The sequence below is a fragment of the Protomyctophum bolini genome (assembly GCF_963924005.1).
Source record: "Protomyctophum bolini genome assembly, chromosome: 16".
NCBI lineage: Eukaryota > Metazoa > Chordata > Actinopteri > Myctophiformes > Myctophidae > Protomyctophum > Protomyctophum bolini.
The window spans coordinates 8,872,627-8,889,728 of record NC_137877.1 but is presented as its reverse complement, the minus strand read 5'-3'; the positions used below and the strand labels follow the sequence as shown (position 1 = coordinate 8,889,728).

The following is a 17,102-nucleotide window of genomic DNA, read 5'->3' as shown; positions in this document are numbered from 1 at the left end:
TTTTAGGAGCTGTTTCTCAACAACCAAAAGTGTAAAATAATGTTTTAGGAGCTGTTTCTCAACAACCAAAGTGTCAAATAATGGTTAGAAGCTGTTTTTTAACAACCAAAAGTGTCAAATAATGTTTTAGGAGCTGTTTCTCAACAACCAAAAGTGTAAAATAATGTTTTATGAGCTGTTTCTCAACAACCAAAGTGTCAAATAATGGTTAGAAGCTGTTTTTCAACAACCAAAAGTGTCAAATAATGTTTTAGGAGCTGTTTCTCAATAACCAAAAGTGTAAAATAATGTTTTAGGAGCTGTTTCTCAACAACCAAAGTGTCAAATAATGGTTAGAAGCTGTTTTTCAACAACCAAAAGTGTCAAATAATGTTTTAGGAGCTGTTTCTCAACAACCAAAAGTGTAAAATAATGTTTTAGGAGCTGTTTCTCAACAACCAAAGTGTCAAATAATGGTTAGAAGCTGTTTTTCAACAACCAAAAGTGTCAAATAATGTTTTATGAGCTGTTTCTCAACAACCAAAGTGTCAAATAATGGTTAGAAGCTGTTTTTCAACAACCAAAAGTGTCAAATAATGTTTTAGGAGCTGTTTCTCAACAACCAAAAGTGTAAAATAATGTTTTATGAGCTTTTTCTCAACAACCAAAGTGTCAAATAATGGTTAGAAGCTGTTTTTCAACAACCAAAAGTGTCAAATAATGTTTTAGGAGCTGTTTCTCAATAACCAAAAGTGTAAAATAATGGTTTAGGAGCTGTTTCTCAACAACCAAAGTGTCAAATAATGGTTAGAAGCTGTTTTTCAACAACCAAAGGTGTCAAATAATGTTTTAGGAGCTGTTTCTCAATAACCAAAAGTGTAAAATAATGTTTTAGGAGCTGTTTCTCAACAACCAAAGTGTCAAATAATGGTTAGAAGCTGTTTTTCAACAACCAAAAGTGTCAAATAATGTTTTAGGAGCTGTTTCTCAACAACCAAAAGTGTAAAATAATGTTTTAGGAGCTGTTTCTCAACAACCAAAGTGTCAAATAATGGTTAGAAGCTGTTTTTCAACAACCAAAAGTGTCAAATAATGTTTTAGGAGCTGTTTCTCAACAACCAAAAGTGTAAAATAATGTTTTAGGAGCTGTTTCTCAACAACCAAAGTGTCAAATAATGGTTAGAAGCTGTTTTTCAACAACCAAAAGTGTCAAATAATGTTTTAGGAGCTGTTTCTCAACAACCAAAAGTGTAAAATAATGTTTTATGAGCTGTTTCTCAACAACCAAAGTGTCAAATAATGGTTAGAAGCTGTTTTTCAACAACCAAAAGTGTCAAATAATGTTTTAGGAGCTGTTTCTCAACAACCAAAAGTGTAAAATAATGTTTTAGGAGCGGTTTCTCAACAACCAAAGTGTCAAATAATGGTTAGAATCTTTTTTTCAACAACCAAAAGTGTCAAATAATGTTTTAGGAGCTGTTTCTCAACAACCAAAAGTGTAAAATAATGTTTTAGGAGCTGTTTCTTTGGCAAATTATTTTGGGAGGCAAATTATTTTGGGAGGCAAATTATTTTGGCAAATAATTTTGGGAGGCAAATAATTTTGGGAGGCAAATTATTTTGGGAGGCAAATTATTTTGGCAAATTATTTTGGGAGGCAAATTATTTTGGGAGGCAAATTATTTTGGGAGGCAAATTATTTTGGCAAATTATTTTGGCAAATTATTTTGGGAGGCAAATTATTTTGGCTAATTATTTTGGGAGGCAATTTATTTTGGGAGGCAAATTATTTTGGGAAATTATTTTGGGAGGCAAATTATTTTGGCAAATTATTTTGGGAGGCAAATTATTTTGGCAAATTATTTTGGGAGGCAAATTATTTTGGCAGGCAAATTATTTTGGCAAATTATTTTGGGAGGCAAATTATTTTGGGAGGCAAATTATTTTGGCAAATTATTTTGGGAGGCAAATTATTTTGGGAGGCAAATTATTTTGGCAAATTATTTTGGGAGGCAAATTATTTTGGCAAATTATTTTGGCAAATTATTTTGGGAGGCAAATTATTTTGGCTAATTATTTTGGGAGGCAAATTATTTTGGGAGGCAAATTATTTTGGGAAATTATTTTGGGAGGCAAATTATTTTGGCAAATTATTTTGGGAGGCAAATTATTTTGGGATGCAAATTATTTTGGCAAATTATTTTGGGAGGCAAATTATTTTGGCAGGCAAATTATTTTGGCAAATTATTTTGGGAGGCAAATTATTTTGGGATTATTATTATTAATTTGCCAAAAGAATTTGCCTCACAAAATAATTTGCCAAAAGAATTTGCCTCCCAAAATAATTTGCCAAAATAATTTGCCTCCCAAAATAATTTGCCAAAATAATTTGCCTCCCAAAATAATTTGCCAAAATAATTTGCCTCCCAAAATAATTTGCCAAAATAATTTGCCTCCCAAAATAATTTGCCAAAATAATTTGCCTCCCAAAATAATTTGCCTCCCAAAATAATATTTGCCTCCCAAAATAATTTGCCTCCCAAAATAATTTGCCAAAATAATTTGCCTCCCAAAATAATTTGCCAAAATAATTTGCCTCCCAAAATAATTTGCCTCCCAAAATAATTTGCCAAAATAATTTGCCTCCCAAAATAATTTGCCTCCCAAAATTATTTGCCTCCCAAAATAATTTGCCAAAATAATTTGCCTCCCAAAATAATTTGCCAAAATAATTTGCCTCCCAAAATAAATTTCCAAAATAATTTGCCTCCCAAAATAATTTGCCTCCCAAAATAATTTGCCAAAATAATTTGCCTCCCAAAATAATTTGCCTCCCAAAATAATTTGCCTCCCAAAATAATTTGCCAAAATAATTTGCCTCCCAAAATAATTTGCCAAAAGAATTTGCCTCCCAAAATAATTTGCCTCCCAAAATAATTTGCCTCCCAAAATAATTTGCCTCCCAAAATAATTTGCCAAAATAATTTGCCTCCCAAATGGCTAATTTGCCTCCCAAAATAATTTGCCAAAATAATTTGCCTCCCAAAATAATTTGCCTCCCAAAATAATTTGCCAAAATAATTTGCCTCCCAAAATTATTTGCCTCCCAAAATTATTTGCCTCCCAAAATAATTTGCCAAAATAATTTGCCTCCCAAAATAATTTGCCTCCCAAAATAATTTGCCAAAATAATTTGCCTCCCAAAATAATTTGCCTCCCAAAATAATTTGCCAAAATAATTTGCCAAAATAATTTGCCTCCCAAAATAATTTGCCAAAATAATTTGCCTCCCAAAATAATTTGCCTCCCAAAATAATTTGCCAAAATAATTTGCCTCCCAAAATAATTTGCCAAAATAATTTGCCTCCCAAAATAATTTGCCAAAATAATTTGCCTCCCAAAATAATTTGCCTCCCAAAATAATTTGCCTCCCAAAGTGTAAAATAATGTTTTATGAGCTGTTTCTCAACAACCAAAGTGTCAAATAATGGTTAGAAGCTGTTTTTCAACAACCAAAAGTGTCAAATAATGTTTTAGGAGCTGTTTCTCAACAACCAAAAGTGTAAAATAATGTTTTATGAGCTGTTTCTCAACAACCAAAGTGTCAAATAATGGTTAGAAGCTGTTTTTCAACAACCAAAAGTGTCAAATAATGTTTTAGGAGCTGTTTCTCAACAACCAAAAGTGTAAAATAATGTTTTAGGAGCTGTTTCTCAACAACCAAAGTGTCAAATAATGGTTAGAAGCTGTTTTTTAACAACCAAAAGTGTCAAATAATGTTTTAGGAGCTGTTTCTCAACAACCAAAAGTGTAAAATAATGTTTTAGGAGCTGTTTCTTTGGCAAATTATTTTGGGAGGCAAATTATTTTGGGAGGCAAATTATTTTGGCAAATAATTTTGGGAGGCAAATAATTTTGGGAGGCAAATTATTTTGGGAGGCAAATTATTTTGGGAGGCAAATTATTTTGGGAGGCAAATTATTTTGGCAAATTATTTTGGCAAATTATTTTGGGAGGCAAATTATTTTGGGAGGCAAATTATTTTGGGAGGCAAATTATTTTGGCAAATTATTTTGGCAAATTATTTTGGGAGGCAAATTATTTTGGCTAATTATTTTGGGAGGCAATTTATTTTGGGAGGCAAATTATTTTGGGAAATTATTTTGGGAGGCAAATTATTTTGGCAAATTATTTTGGGAGGCAAATTATTTTGGCAAATTATTTTGGGAGGCAAATTATTTTGGCAGGCAAATTATTTTGGCAAATTATTTTGGGAGGCAAATTATTTTGGGAGGCAAATTATTTTGGCAAATTATTTTGGGAGGCAAATTATTTTGGGAGGCAAATTATTTTGGCAAATTATTTTGGGAGGCAAATTATTTTGGCAAATTATTTTGGCAAATTATTTTGGGAGGCAAATTATTTTGGCTAATTATTTTGGGAGGCAAATTATTTTGGGAGGCAAATTATTTTGGGAAATTATTTTGGGAGGCAAATTATTTTGGCAAATTATTTTGGGAGGCAAATTATTTTGGGATGCAAATTATTTTGGCAAATTATTTTGGGAGGCAAATTATTTTGGCAGGCAAATTATTTTGGCAAATTATTTTGGGAGGCAAATTATTTTGGGATTATTATTAATTTGCCAAAAGAATTTGCCTCACAAAATAATTTGCCAAAAGAATTTGCCTCCCAAAATAATTTGCCAAAATAATTTGCCTCCCAAAATAATTTGCCAAAATAATTTGCCTCCCAAAATAATTTGCCAAAATAATTTGCCTCCCAAAATAATTTGCCAAAATAATTTGCCTCCCAAAATAATTTGCCAAAATAATTTGCCTCCCAAAATAATTTGCCTCCCAAAATAATATTTGCCTCCCAAAATAATTTGCCTCCCAAAATAATTTGCCAAAATAATTTGCCTCCCAAAATAATTTGCCAAAATAATTTGCCTCCCAAAATAATTTGCCTCCCAAAATAATTTGCCTCCCAAAATAATTTGCCAAAATAATTTGCCTCCCAAAATAATTTGCCTCCCAAAATTATTTGCCTCCCAAAATAATTTGCCAAAATAATTTGCCTCCCAAAATAATTTGCCAAAATAATTTGCCTCCCAAAATAAATTTCCAAAATAATTTGCCTCCCAAAATAATTTGCCTCCCAAAATAATTTGCCAAAATAATTTGCCTCCCAAAATAATTTGCCTCCCAAAATAATTTGCCAAAATAATTTGCCTCCCAAAATAATTTGCCAAAAGAATTTGCCTCCCAAAATAATTTGCCTCCCAAAATAATTTGCCTCCCAAAATAATTTGCCAAAATAATTTGCCTCCCAAATGGCTAATTTGCCTCCCAAAATAATTTGCCAAAATAATTTGCCTCCCAAAATAATTTGCCTCCCAAAATAATTTGCCAAAATAATTTGCCTCCCAAAATTATTTGCCTCCCAAAATTATTTGCCTCCCAAAATAATTTGCCAAAATAATTTGCCTCCCAAAATAATTTGCCTCCCAAAATAATTTGCCAAAATAATTTGCCAAAATAATTTGCCTCCCAAAATAATTTGCCTCCCAAAATAATTTGCCAAAATAATTTGCCTCCCAAAATAATTTGCCAAAATAATTTGCCTCCCAAAATAATTTGCCTCCCAAAATAATTTGCCAAAATAATTTGCCTCCCAAAATAATTTGCCAAAATAATTTGCCTCCCAAAATAATTTGCCAAAATAATTTGCCTCCCAAAATAATTTGCCTCCCAAAATAATTTGCCTCCCAAAGTGTAAAATAATGTTTTATGAGCTGTTTCTCAACAACCAAAGTGTCAAATAATGGTTAGAAGCTGTTTTTCAACAACCAAAAGTGTCAAATAATGTTTTAGGAGCTGTTTCTCAACAACCAAAAGTGTAAAATAATGTTTTATGAGCTGTTTCTCAACAACCAAAGTGTCAAATAATGGTTAGAAGCTGTTTTTCAACAACCAAAAGTGTCAAATAATGTTTTAGGAGCTGTTTCTCAACAACCAAAAGTGTAAAATAATGTTTTAGGAGCTGTTTCTCAACAACCAAAGTGTCAAATAATGGTTAGAAGCTGTTTTTTAACAACCAAAAGTGTCAAATAATGTTTTAGGAGCTGTTTCTCAACAACCAAAAGTGTAAAATAATGTTTTATGAGCTGTTTCTCAACAACCAAAGTGTCAAATAATGGTTAGAAGCTGTTTTTCAACAACCAAAAGTGTCAAATAATGTTTTAGGAGCTGTTTCTCAATAACCAAAAGTGTAAAATAATGTTTTAGGAGCTGTTTCTCAACAACCAAAGTGTCAAATAATGGTTAGAAGCTGTTTTTCAACAACCAAAAGTGTCAAATAATGTTTTAGGAGCTGTTTCTCAACAACCAAAAGTGTAAAATAATGTTTTAGGAGCTGTTTCTCAACAACCAAAGTGTCAAATAATGGTTAGAAGCTGTTTTTCAACAACCAAAAGTGTCAAATAATGTTTTATGAGCTGTTTCTCAACAACCAAAGTGTCAAATAATGGTTAGAAGCTGTTTTTCAACAACCAAAAGTGTCAAATAATGTTTTAGGAGCTGTTTCTCAATAACCAAAAGTGTAAAATAATGTTTTAGGAGCTGTTTCTCAACAACCAAAGTGTCAAATAATGGTTAGAAGCTGTTTTTCAACAACCAAAAGTGTCAAATAATGTTTTAGGAGCTGTTTCTCAACAACCAAAAGTGTAAAATAATGTTTTATGAGCTTTTTCTCAACAACCAAAGTGTCAAATAATGGTTAGAAGCTGTTTTTCAACAACCAAAAGTGTCAAATAATGTTTTAGGAGCTGTTTCTCAATAACCAAAAGTGTAAAATAATGGTTTAGGAGCTGTTTCTCAACAACCAAAGTGTCAAATAATGGTTAGAAGCTGTTTTTCAACAACCAAAAGTGTCAAATAATGTTTTAGGAGCTGTTTCTCAATAACCAAAAGTGTAAAATAATGTTTTAGGAGCTGTTTCTCAACAACCAAAGTGTCAAATAATGGTTAGAAGCTGTTTTTCAACAACCAAAAGTGTCAAATAATGTTTTAGGAGCTGTTTCTCAACAACCAAAAGTGTAAAATAATGTTTTAGGAGCTGTTTCTCAACAACCAAAGTGTCAAATAATGGTTAGAAGCTGTTTTTCAACAACCAAAAGTGTCAAATAATGTTTTAGGAGCTGTTTCTCAACAACCAAAAGTGTAAAATAATGTTTTAGGAGCTGTTTCTCAACAACCAAAGTGTCAAATAATGGTTAGAAGCTGTTTTTCAACAACCAAAAGTGTCAAATAATGTTTTAGGAGCTGTTTCTCAACAACCAAAAGTGTAAAATAATGTTTTATGAGCTGTTTCTCAACAACCAAAGTGTCAAATAATGGTTAGAAGCTGTTTTTCAACAACCAAAAGTGTCAAATAATGTTTTACGAGCTGTTTCTCAACAACCAAAAGTGTAAAATAATGTTTTAGGAGCGGTTTCTCAACAACCAAAGTGTCAAATAATGGTTAGAATCTGTTTTTCAACAACCAAAAGTGTCAAATAATGTTTTAGGAGCTGTTTCTCAACAACCAAAAGTGTAAAATAATGTTTTAGGAGCTGTTTCTTTGGCAAATTATTTTGGGAGGCAAATTATTTTGGGAGGCAAATTATTTTGGCAAATAATTTTGGGAGGCAAATAATTTTGGCAAATAATTTTGGGAGGCAAATTATTTTGGGAGGCAAATTATTTTGGCAAATTATTTTGGGAGGCAAATTATTTTGGGAGGCAAATTATTTTGGCAAATTATTTTGGCAAATTATTTTGGGAGGCAAATTATTTTGGCTAATTATTTTGGGAGGCAATTTATTTTGGGAGGCAAATTATTTTGGGAAATTATTTTGGGAGGCAAATTATTTTGGCAAATTATTTTGGGAGGCAAATTATTTTGGGATGCAAATTATTTTGGCAAATTATTTTGGGAGGCAAATTATTTTGGCAGGCAAATTATTTTGGCAAATTATTTTGGGAGGCAAATTATTTTGGCAAATTATTTTGGGAGGCAAATTATTTTGGGATTATTATTATTAATTTGCCAAAAGAATTTGCCTCCCAAAAGAATTTGCCAAAAGAATTTGCCTCCCAAAATAATTTGCCTCCCAAAATAATTTGCCAAAATAATTTGCCTCCCAAAATAATTTGCCAAAATAATTTGCCTCCCAAAATAATTTGCCAAAATAATTTGCCTCCCAAAATAATTTGCCAAAATAATTTGCCTCCCAAAATAATTTGCCTCCCAAAATAATATTTGCCTCCCAAAATAATTTGCCTCCCAAAATAATTTGCCAAAATAATTTGCCTCCCAAAATAATTTGCCAAAATAATTTGCCTCCCAAAATAATTTGCCAAAATAATTTGCCTCCCAAAATAATTTGCCTCCCAAAATTTTTTGCCTCCCAAAATAATTTGCCAAAATAATTTGCCAAAATAATTTGCCTCCCAAAATAAATTTCCAAAATAATTTGCCTCCCAAAATAATTTGCCTCCCAAAATAATTTGCCTCCCAAAATAATTTGCCAAAATAATTTGCCTCCCAAAATGATTTGCCAAAAGAATTTGCCTCCCAAAATAATTTGCCTCCCAAAATAATTTGCCTCCCAAAATAATTTGCCAAAATAATTTGCCTCCCAAAATAATTTGCCAAAATAATTTGCCTCCCAAAATAATTTGCCAAAATAATTTGCCTCCCAAAATAATTTGCCAAAATAATTTGCCTCCCAAAATAATTTGCCAAAATAATTTGCCAAAATAATTTGCCAAAATAATTTGCCAAAATAATTTGCCTCCCAAAATAATTTGCCTCCCAAAATAATTTGCCTCCCAAAATAATTTGCCTCCCAAAGTGTAAAATAATGTTTTATGAGCTGTTTCTCAACAACCAAAGTGTCAAATAATGGTTAGAAGCTGTTTTTCAACAACCAAAAGTGTCAAATAATGTTTTAGGAGCTGTTTCTCAACAACCAAAAGTGTAAAATAATGTTTTAGGAGCTGTTTCTCAACAACCAAAGTGTCAAATAATGGTTAGAAGCTGTTTTTCAACAACCAAAAGTGTCAAATAATGTTTTAGGAGCTGTTTCTCAACAACCAAAAGTGTAAAATAATGTTTTAGGAGCTGTTTCTCAACAACCAAAGTGTCAAATAATGGTTAGAAGCTGTTTTTCAACAACCAAAAGTGTCAAATAATGTTTTAGGAGCCGTTTCTCAACAACCAAAAGTGTAAAATAATGTTTTAGGAGCTGTTTCTCAACAACCAAAGTGTCAAATAATTGTTAGAAGCTGTTTTTCAACAACCAAAAGTGTCAAATAATGTTTTAGGAGCTGTTTCTCAATAACCAAAAGTGTAAAATAATGTTTTAGGAGCTGTTTCTCAACAACCAAAGTGTCAAATAATGGTTAGAAGCTGTTTTTCAACAACCAAAAGTGTCAAATAATGTTTTAGGAGCTGTTTCTCAACAACCAAAAGTGTAAAATAATGTTTTAGGAGCTGTTTCTCAACAACCAAAGTGTCAAATAATGGTTAGAAGCTGTTTTTCAACAACCAAAAGTGTCAAATAATGTTTTAGGAGCTGTTTCTCAACAACCAAAAGTGTAAAATAATGTTTTATGAGCTGTTTCTCAACAACCAAAGTGTCAAATAATGGTTAGAAGCTGTTTTTCAACAACCAAAAGTGTCAAATAATGTTTTAGGAGCTGTTTCTCAATAACCAAAAGTGTAAAATAATGTTTTAGGAGCTGTTTCTCAACAACCAAAGTGTCAAATAATGGTTAGAAGCTGTTTTTCAACAACCAAAAGTGTCAAATAATGTTTTAGGAGCTGTTTCTCAACAACCAAAAGTGTAAAATAATGTTTTAGGAGCTGTTTCTCAACAACCAAAGTGTCAAATAATGGTTAGAAGCTGTTTTTTAACAACCAAAAGTGTCAAATAATGTTTTAGGAGCTGTTTCTCAACAACCAAAAGTGTAAAATAATGTTTTATGAGCTGTTTCTCAACAACCAAAGTGTCAAATAATGGTTAGAAGCTGTTTTTCAACAACCAAAAGTGTCAAATAATGTTTTAGGAGCTGTTTCTCAATAACCAAAAGTGTAAAATAATGTTTTAGGAGCTGTTTCTCAACAACCAAAGTGTCAAATAATGGTTAGAAGCTGTTTTTCAACAACCAAAAGTGTAAAATAATGTTTTAGGAGCTGTTTCTCAACAACCAAAAGTGTAAAATAATGTTTTAGGAGCTGTTTCTCAACAACCAAAGTGTCAAATAATGGTTAGAAGCTGTTTTTCAACAACCAAAAGTGTCAAATAATGTTTTATGAGCTGTTTCTCAACAACCAAAGTGTCAAATAATGGTTAGAAGCTGTTTTTCAACAACCAAAAGTGTCAAATAATGTTTTAGGAGCTGTTTCTCAATAACCAAAAGTGTAAAATAATGTTTTAGGAGCTGTTTCTCAACAACCAAAGTGTCAAATAATGGTTAGAAGCTGTTTTTCAACAACCAAAAGTGTCAAATAATGTTTTAGGAGCTGTTTCTCAACAACCAAAAGTGTAAAATAATGTTTTATGAGCTTTTTCTCAACAACCAAAGTGTCAAATAATGGTTAGAAGCTGTTTTTCAACAACCAAAAGTGTCAAATAATGTTTTAGGAGCTGTTTCTCAATAACCAAAAGTGTAAAATAATGGTTTAGGAGCTGTTTCTCAACAACCAAAGTGTCAAATAATGGTTAGAAGCTGTTTTTCAACAACCAAAAGTGTCAAATAATGTTTTAGGAGCTGTTTCTCAATAACCAAAAGTGTAAAATAATGTTTTAGGAGCTGTTTCTCAACAACCAAAGTGTCAAATAATGGTTAGAAGCTGTTTTTCAACAACCAAAAGTGTCAAATAATGTTTTAGGAGCTGTTTCTCAACAACCAAAAGTGTAAAATAATGTTTTAGGAGCTGTTTCTCAACAACCAAAGTGTCAAATAATGGTTAGAAGCTGTTTTTCAACAACCAAAAGTGTCAAATAATGTTTTAGGAGCTGTTTCTCAACAACCAAAAGTGTAAAATAATGTTTTAGGAGCTGTTTCTCAACAACCAAAGTGTCAAATAATTGTTAGAAGCTGTTTTTCAACAACCAAAAGTGTCAAATAATGTTTTAGGAGCTGTTTCTCAATAACCAAAAGTGTAAAATAATGTTTTAGGAGCTGTTTCTCAACAACCAAAGTGTCAAATAATGGTTAGAAGCTGTTTTTCAACAACCAAAAGTGTCAAATAATGTTTTAGGAGCTGTTTCTCAACAACCAAAAGTGTAAAATAATGTTTTAGGAGCTGTTTCTCAACAACCAAAGTGTCAAATAATTGTTAGAAGCTGTTTTTCAACAACCAAAAGTGTCAAATAATGTTTTAGGAGCTGTTTCTCAATAACCAAAAGTGTAAAATAATGTTTTAGGAGCTGTTTCTCAACAACCAAAGTGTCAAATAATGGTTAGAAGCTGTTTTTCAACAACCAAAAGTGTCAAATAATGTTTTAGGAGCTGTTTCTCAACAACCAAAAGTGTAAAATAATGTTTTAGGAGCTGTTTCTCAACAACCAAAGTGTCAAATAATGGTTAGAAGCTGTTTTTCAACAACCAAAAGTGCAGACTAGCTGCTGTGCCTTCCGACCGAAGCCAACTGTGTCAATATGTCATTCCAAACCCCTCATCTGTTTAGGTATTTTTCTGTGCTGTTATGGAAATCAATATAATGTCCATCCGGGTGAATGTATATCTTAGAAGTTTATTCAGAAGAACAGCAAGAAGCAAACAACATCTCTCAGTTCCATCTCTCTCTCGTGGTCTTGCTCCCACCAGTCTCCCGAGCTTCCCTCTAGGTCCTTTCTTATACCCCAATACAATGGCTGTCTTGGCTATTACCACTCCTCCTGAGACAGGAACTACCTAGTGATACCTATTCAGGCCCAGCAGGGTCTCCTAACAAACAATAGGTGTGACAGCCTTTTACATACAACTTGAGTGGATTGAGACAGGCTTTCAGGCCAAGGTGTCGTTGCTCACAGACACGACCAGACAGATTAGCATGGAACCATATACTATATAGATTTGAGTCTTCATATTTCCCACAACAGTGCATACATCACCAGGTTGAAAAAACATTATAAAGTGTTTTTTGCAATGTGGGTGAGTTGGGTGGTTTTTATCTGGTTCTTATGACAGGAGCAGGGAAGTCAGGGTCCAGGAGATGTAGCCTATATGTCGGGAACATTGTCTAAAATTAAGATTAGTTTGCATTATACAAACTGAATGGCTTCCGTAAAGTTAGCCAAGTGGACATTGTGATGTTTTGACTTTACAGTACAGGTAACTGTCAATGTTTTAACCCTTAGGTCCATTACAACGTGGGCAAGAACCTGGCTGACAGAGGAAACACTAGTGCTGCCATCAAATACTACAGAGAAGCAGTCAGGTATGCATTTTCAATCAAGTCAAATTAGTATTGTTGAATGTATGTTTCTCAGGCAGGACAGCAATACAACTTTTACTGCAAGTGCAAAGTCAATAGTGAAAACCTGCTTCCAGGCGGTGTGTGTGTGTGTGTGTGTTACAACATTAGAAAGTCGCCTTCCACATTGACGTCTTTATATTCCTTCTTGTCAGGTTGCACCCTACATACGTCCACGCCATGAACAACCTGGGCAACATCCTGAAGGAGAGGAACGAGCTGGTGGAGGCAGAGCAGCTTCTGTCTAAAGCGGTTACCATCCAGTAGGTGTAAAAACAATGCAGAGCAATCCAGTGCAGATATACGTTACATACAGTCCAGTGTTGTTTTTGGCAGCAAATTTCTATTTTAGTTTTAGTCTCTTGAATAGTTTTCAATTAGTTTTAGTCACCTGGAATGTGTTAGTGTTAGTTTAGTTTTAGTCGACTAAATGTCATGAGATTTTAGTCGACTAAATCTACAGGTGATTTAGTCGACTAAAATATCCGATCTACAAGCTCACGCTGCGACGCGTTGTGAGCTTGTAGAGTGTAAAATGACTTATACTGGATCTCTTGTCCACTATTCCCTTCCTAACATTTTAGTCTAGTTTTTATTTCTTGATGAAATTGTCAGTATATTTAGTCTTAGTTTTATCGTAGCTTAGTTTTCATTTAGTTTTTGTCAGTGAAAAAAGGTAGTCGACGAACATTTTTCGTCTTAGTTTTAGTCGATGAAATCAACACTGATACAGTCTAGGTCTGCCAGCCAGGTGACACGTTTGTTCCTAAAGACGTGCTACATACGTTTCTAATTGGGTACTATGTGCTTTTATACATTCCCCTCCCGCAGGTCTGATTTTGCTGCAGCTTGGATGAACCTGGGGATAGTGCAGAACAGCCTGCAGAAATTTGAAGAGGCAGAGCAGAGTTACTGGAATGCCATTCGCTTCCGGAAAAAGTACCCCGACTGCTACTACAACCTTGGACGTCTGGTGAGATGCTGGTTTAGAATCTGGTCAGAATGGGTTAAGATACAGTCTAAACTTTAGACTGTATCTTAACCCATTCTGACCTGAGATCAGATTCTAAAAATGTCTTCTACATCCTGACAGTTTTCTGAAAAAGCTACGTTTCTATGTCAGTCGTTCTTCGGTTTTTCAAAAATAGCAGACCTACCTACAAGCTCGTAGCTTGTAGATCTGCTATTTTTCAATAGCTAAAGCATAACGTAACGCTAACACCAAAACGGGTTCACGCCCAAAATGGGTTTGCTGTCTCTATGTATCGTGTAACTTTGTCTGTCTTCACGAAAAATAAATGGAGCAACAATGTTGCTATCGTCTCTGTATAATAGTAGATTTTGATGCCATATTGAAAGCTCTGTCTCCCTCTTTGGCTAGTACGCTGACCAGAACAGGCACATTGATGCCCTGAATGCTTGGAGGAATGCCACAATGCTGAAGCCGGACCACAGCCTTGCCTGGAACAACATGGTCATCCTGCTAGACAACACTGGTACACAGCAGAACACACACACCCACACCCCCTTTCAGACACAGTCCCGAGTCATTGTGTTTTATGCCTACAGTATATTGATTTTTCCGCATTTCCTCAATGAACCATTTCAATTTTAAATACACATTAAGTTCAAAAACTCTACTCGGATAAACGTGTTAAAGGATGTTGAAGGATCTCTGTCACAATGCTCTCTGATGTTGGAACAAATGGGAAAAAAGAGCCGACATTCACTTATTTGTGTTGTGTTGACGGCAGTTCAAAGAACCCTCTGTTCTGGGTGCAGCCCGTTCCAACATTAACAGCCAAGAAACACACAGCCCCACTTTTTTTTCCTCTTTCTCTCTCTTACTCTCGCTTATTCTCCCTTTTTTTTGGAGGACATTTAAGCGGCCCAACGTGATTAGACCGGAAGAGCAGGAATCAGCAATGCTTGAAATTTATGTATTAAAGCTTTGTGCAAGACTGTTTTTTTTTTTTTTTTAAAGGCACTCTTCCCTGCCGTGTGGAGAATGCTCTGATTTCCAAATGCTATAGCCGTTTTGTCAGAAGCCTGCTCCCGAGGGGGGGGGGGGGGGGGGGAGGCGGAGTCTCCCAGGAGGGTGGCAGGAGTCGTCCAATCAGTGCCCAGTGTGTGCCCGATCAAACGCTGGCAGGCGCGGCCCCACTTGGAGTCCCCCCACCACATTTTGTTCCCCCCAAAATCTGACAGACGTACTTCTACCCCATTCCCCACTCACCCCCCCCCCCCTTTTTCCCAAATAAATAAAACAAGTCTAGTCTATGCCGTACACCCGTCCTTTTCATTTTGATCGTACCACAAAGACGAGGAAGAATCATTGTAGATTCGGACAGAAGTACACGCAGACAAACACACGTACACAGTCACACATGTATGTGTCCTCTTTGCACGGCGCAATGTAAGGGGCGTCAGGGCATGACTCAGGAGGACACGGCATTACTTTGCTCTCTCTCCTTTCCCCTCTTTGTCTTTTCTGTGTCCCCTCCCTCCCTCCATCTCTGGTCAGACATCAGACGGGTCTGTGACAGAGATCAATAACCCAGTGGGCCTTGTGTTCAGCCTTAATTAGGAGACTAAACCGCTCCTCCATGCGTGGAGAGAGGGGAAAAACTCTGCCTTAGACACCACTGACAAATAAAAGCAGACACACACTTTATGCCGGCTATTGTTGGCCATTATGTCCATCTGCTGTTTTTCGATGTGTAAAACTACATCCCTGGTCTTTGCACAAAATCCAAAATGAATTTGAGTATGTACTGCAGTGCACACCCTATTTGTCTTATCATATTTTGCCCTGCTGTTGACAATAATAGTATCCTGAACATGCTTGTGGACAGACAGACACCTTGCACGATCTGTGGTGTTATATACACGCCACAAAATATATAATCTCTTTGATTTATTTTGTTTTTCCTCTTATTTGTCAATTTCCCCCCGTCGTTTAGGGAACCTTGACCAAGCCGAGCTGATTGGCCGAGAGGCTCTGAAGCTCCTCCCTAATGACCATACCATCATGTTTTCATTGGCCAATGTCCTGGGCAAGAGACAGAAATACAAGGTCAGTCGGCATAGCTGGAACTTTTGACTGATACATACAATATATATATATATATTTATATTTCATACAATGTGTTTTCATATAAGGTCCTAAAGTATCTACACGGTGTACCACTAAATCTCTGCTTATGTTTTGTGTCTCTCTCAGGAATCAGAGGGCTTCTTCCTCCAGGCTCTAAGAATCAACCCAAATGCTGCCAGTTGCCATGGCAATCTGGGTAAGACCACCGCATCACATTTTGACTTTGCCCCATATTTCATATAAGGTAAAAAGATATATATATATATATATACTGTATATATGGGAATGAAGAAAACCTTATATTTTGAAAACAAAGCAATACTGCCTCATCAAAGTTGGTGTTGTGAACTTATATATTGTCAATTACTTCCATGAGAGGGGGAGAGGTGGTGGAGTTAGTTGCTTTAGCAGTCAGTTTGAGGGTCCAATGGAGTTAAGAGGTATTGCCTGAAGCGCTTTTTACTACTTTTCATTGGTTCAATATTTCCGAAACGACACACACAGACGTAAACGCTGTTCAATAGCACTGATTTATGCAGCAAAAAAAAAAAAAAAAACTCCAAAAATTGAGTTAGGTGGTTTCCTTCCCGACCACCAACGAATACACCGAGATCACACACACACACACACAATGCAGACATTTTATTTCTGAATGAAATATAGTGGTTGAAATTGCCGCTGTTCTCAGCATGACGTTTTGTCTGTCTTGTCAGCCGTGCTGTACCATCGCTGGGGAAAGCTGGAGCTGGCGAAGAAACACTATGAGCTGTCTCTGCAGCTGGACCCCGAGGCTCCCGGGACCAGGGACAACTACAACATGCTGCGGCGCAAACTGGACCAGCTTAAACGCACCGTACCCTGAGGTAGCACCGCTGGAAAACACCCTGCGTGTCGCAAAACACACACACACGCACACACACACACACACCTCCCCTCTTCTGTCTTCATCACTCATTCCAGATTTGTACTATTTTTTTTTTAGGCGTTTTTAAAATTAAAGACCATGATTTGCGCATGAGATTGCCACTGCACTTTTTTTTATTTTTAAAGGCATTTTTTTTTAACGTCAATTCACGTGTAAATATGAATTGTATTGGGCCATTTACAATCTAATTATAAAATGTAATGAAAACAATCTACTTTGTTTGTTGATGTTTTCCCCGAGGTAACAAAGTATCAAAGATCTTGTCCCAGTTTAGAAGAAGGTCTTGAGTGTCACGATTAGCTCTTGGCTTGCATCTGTTTCTGATTGACGACGTGTTAAAGGCAGGTGTTCTTAGGTCACGTATAGCTGGGCTGCTCGGTGCTTCCTTGTATAGACCCCTTCTCTCTTGAGGACATGTGGAACTCATCCCTGATTGAACCCCGTCCACTTTCATCTTTGACCTCGTGTTATGTCAGCTGGACGGAGGAGCACCACGCATGTGTGGCTCCAGAGCCGCAGTCGTCGACTCGTCGTCGTAAACTTTATTTGCGTTGGCCGTCTCTTAGTAGT

General features: G+C 35.2%; 1 protein-coding gene across 1 annotated transcript in view; it reads left to right on the top strand.

The window, feature by feature from the left end:
* Nucleotides 1–16,742, top strand: part of tmtc4 (transmembrane O-mannosyltransferase targeting cadherins 4) — a 126,766-nt gene extending 110,024 nt beyond the window's left edge. Inside the window, exons 12-18 of the mRNA XM_080785147.1 lie at nucleotides 12,395–12,474; nucleotides 12,666–12,773; nucleotides 13,342–13,483; nucleotides 13,892–14,006; nucleotides 15,474–15,586; nucleotides 15,734–15,803; nucleotides 16,321–16,742. Of these exons, the coding sequence (XP_080641273.1) occupies nucleotides 12,395–12,474; nucleotides 12,666–12,773; nucleotides 13,342–13,483; nucleotides 13,892–14,006; nucleotides 15,474–15,586; nucleotides 15,734–15,803; nucleotides 16,321–16,469 (777 nt within the window). The 3' untranslated portion in view covers nucleotides 16,470–16,742. The remainder of the gene's footprint in view (nucleotides 1–12,394; nucleotides 12,475–12,665; nucleotides 12,774–13,341; nucleotides 13,484–13,891; nucleotides 14,007–15,473; nucleotides 15,587–15,733; nucleotides 15,804–16,320) is intronic.
* The last annotated feature ends 360 nt before the right edge of the window (nucleotides 16,743–17,102 follow it).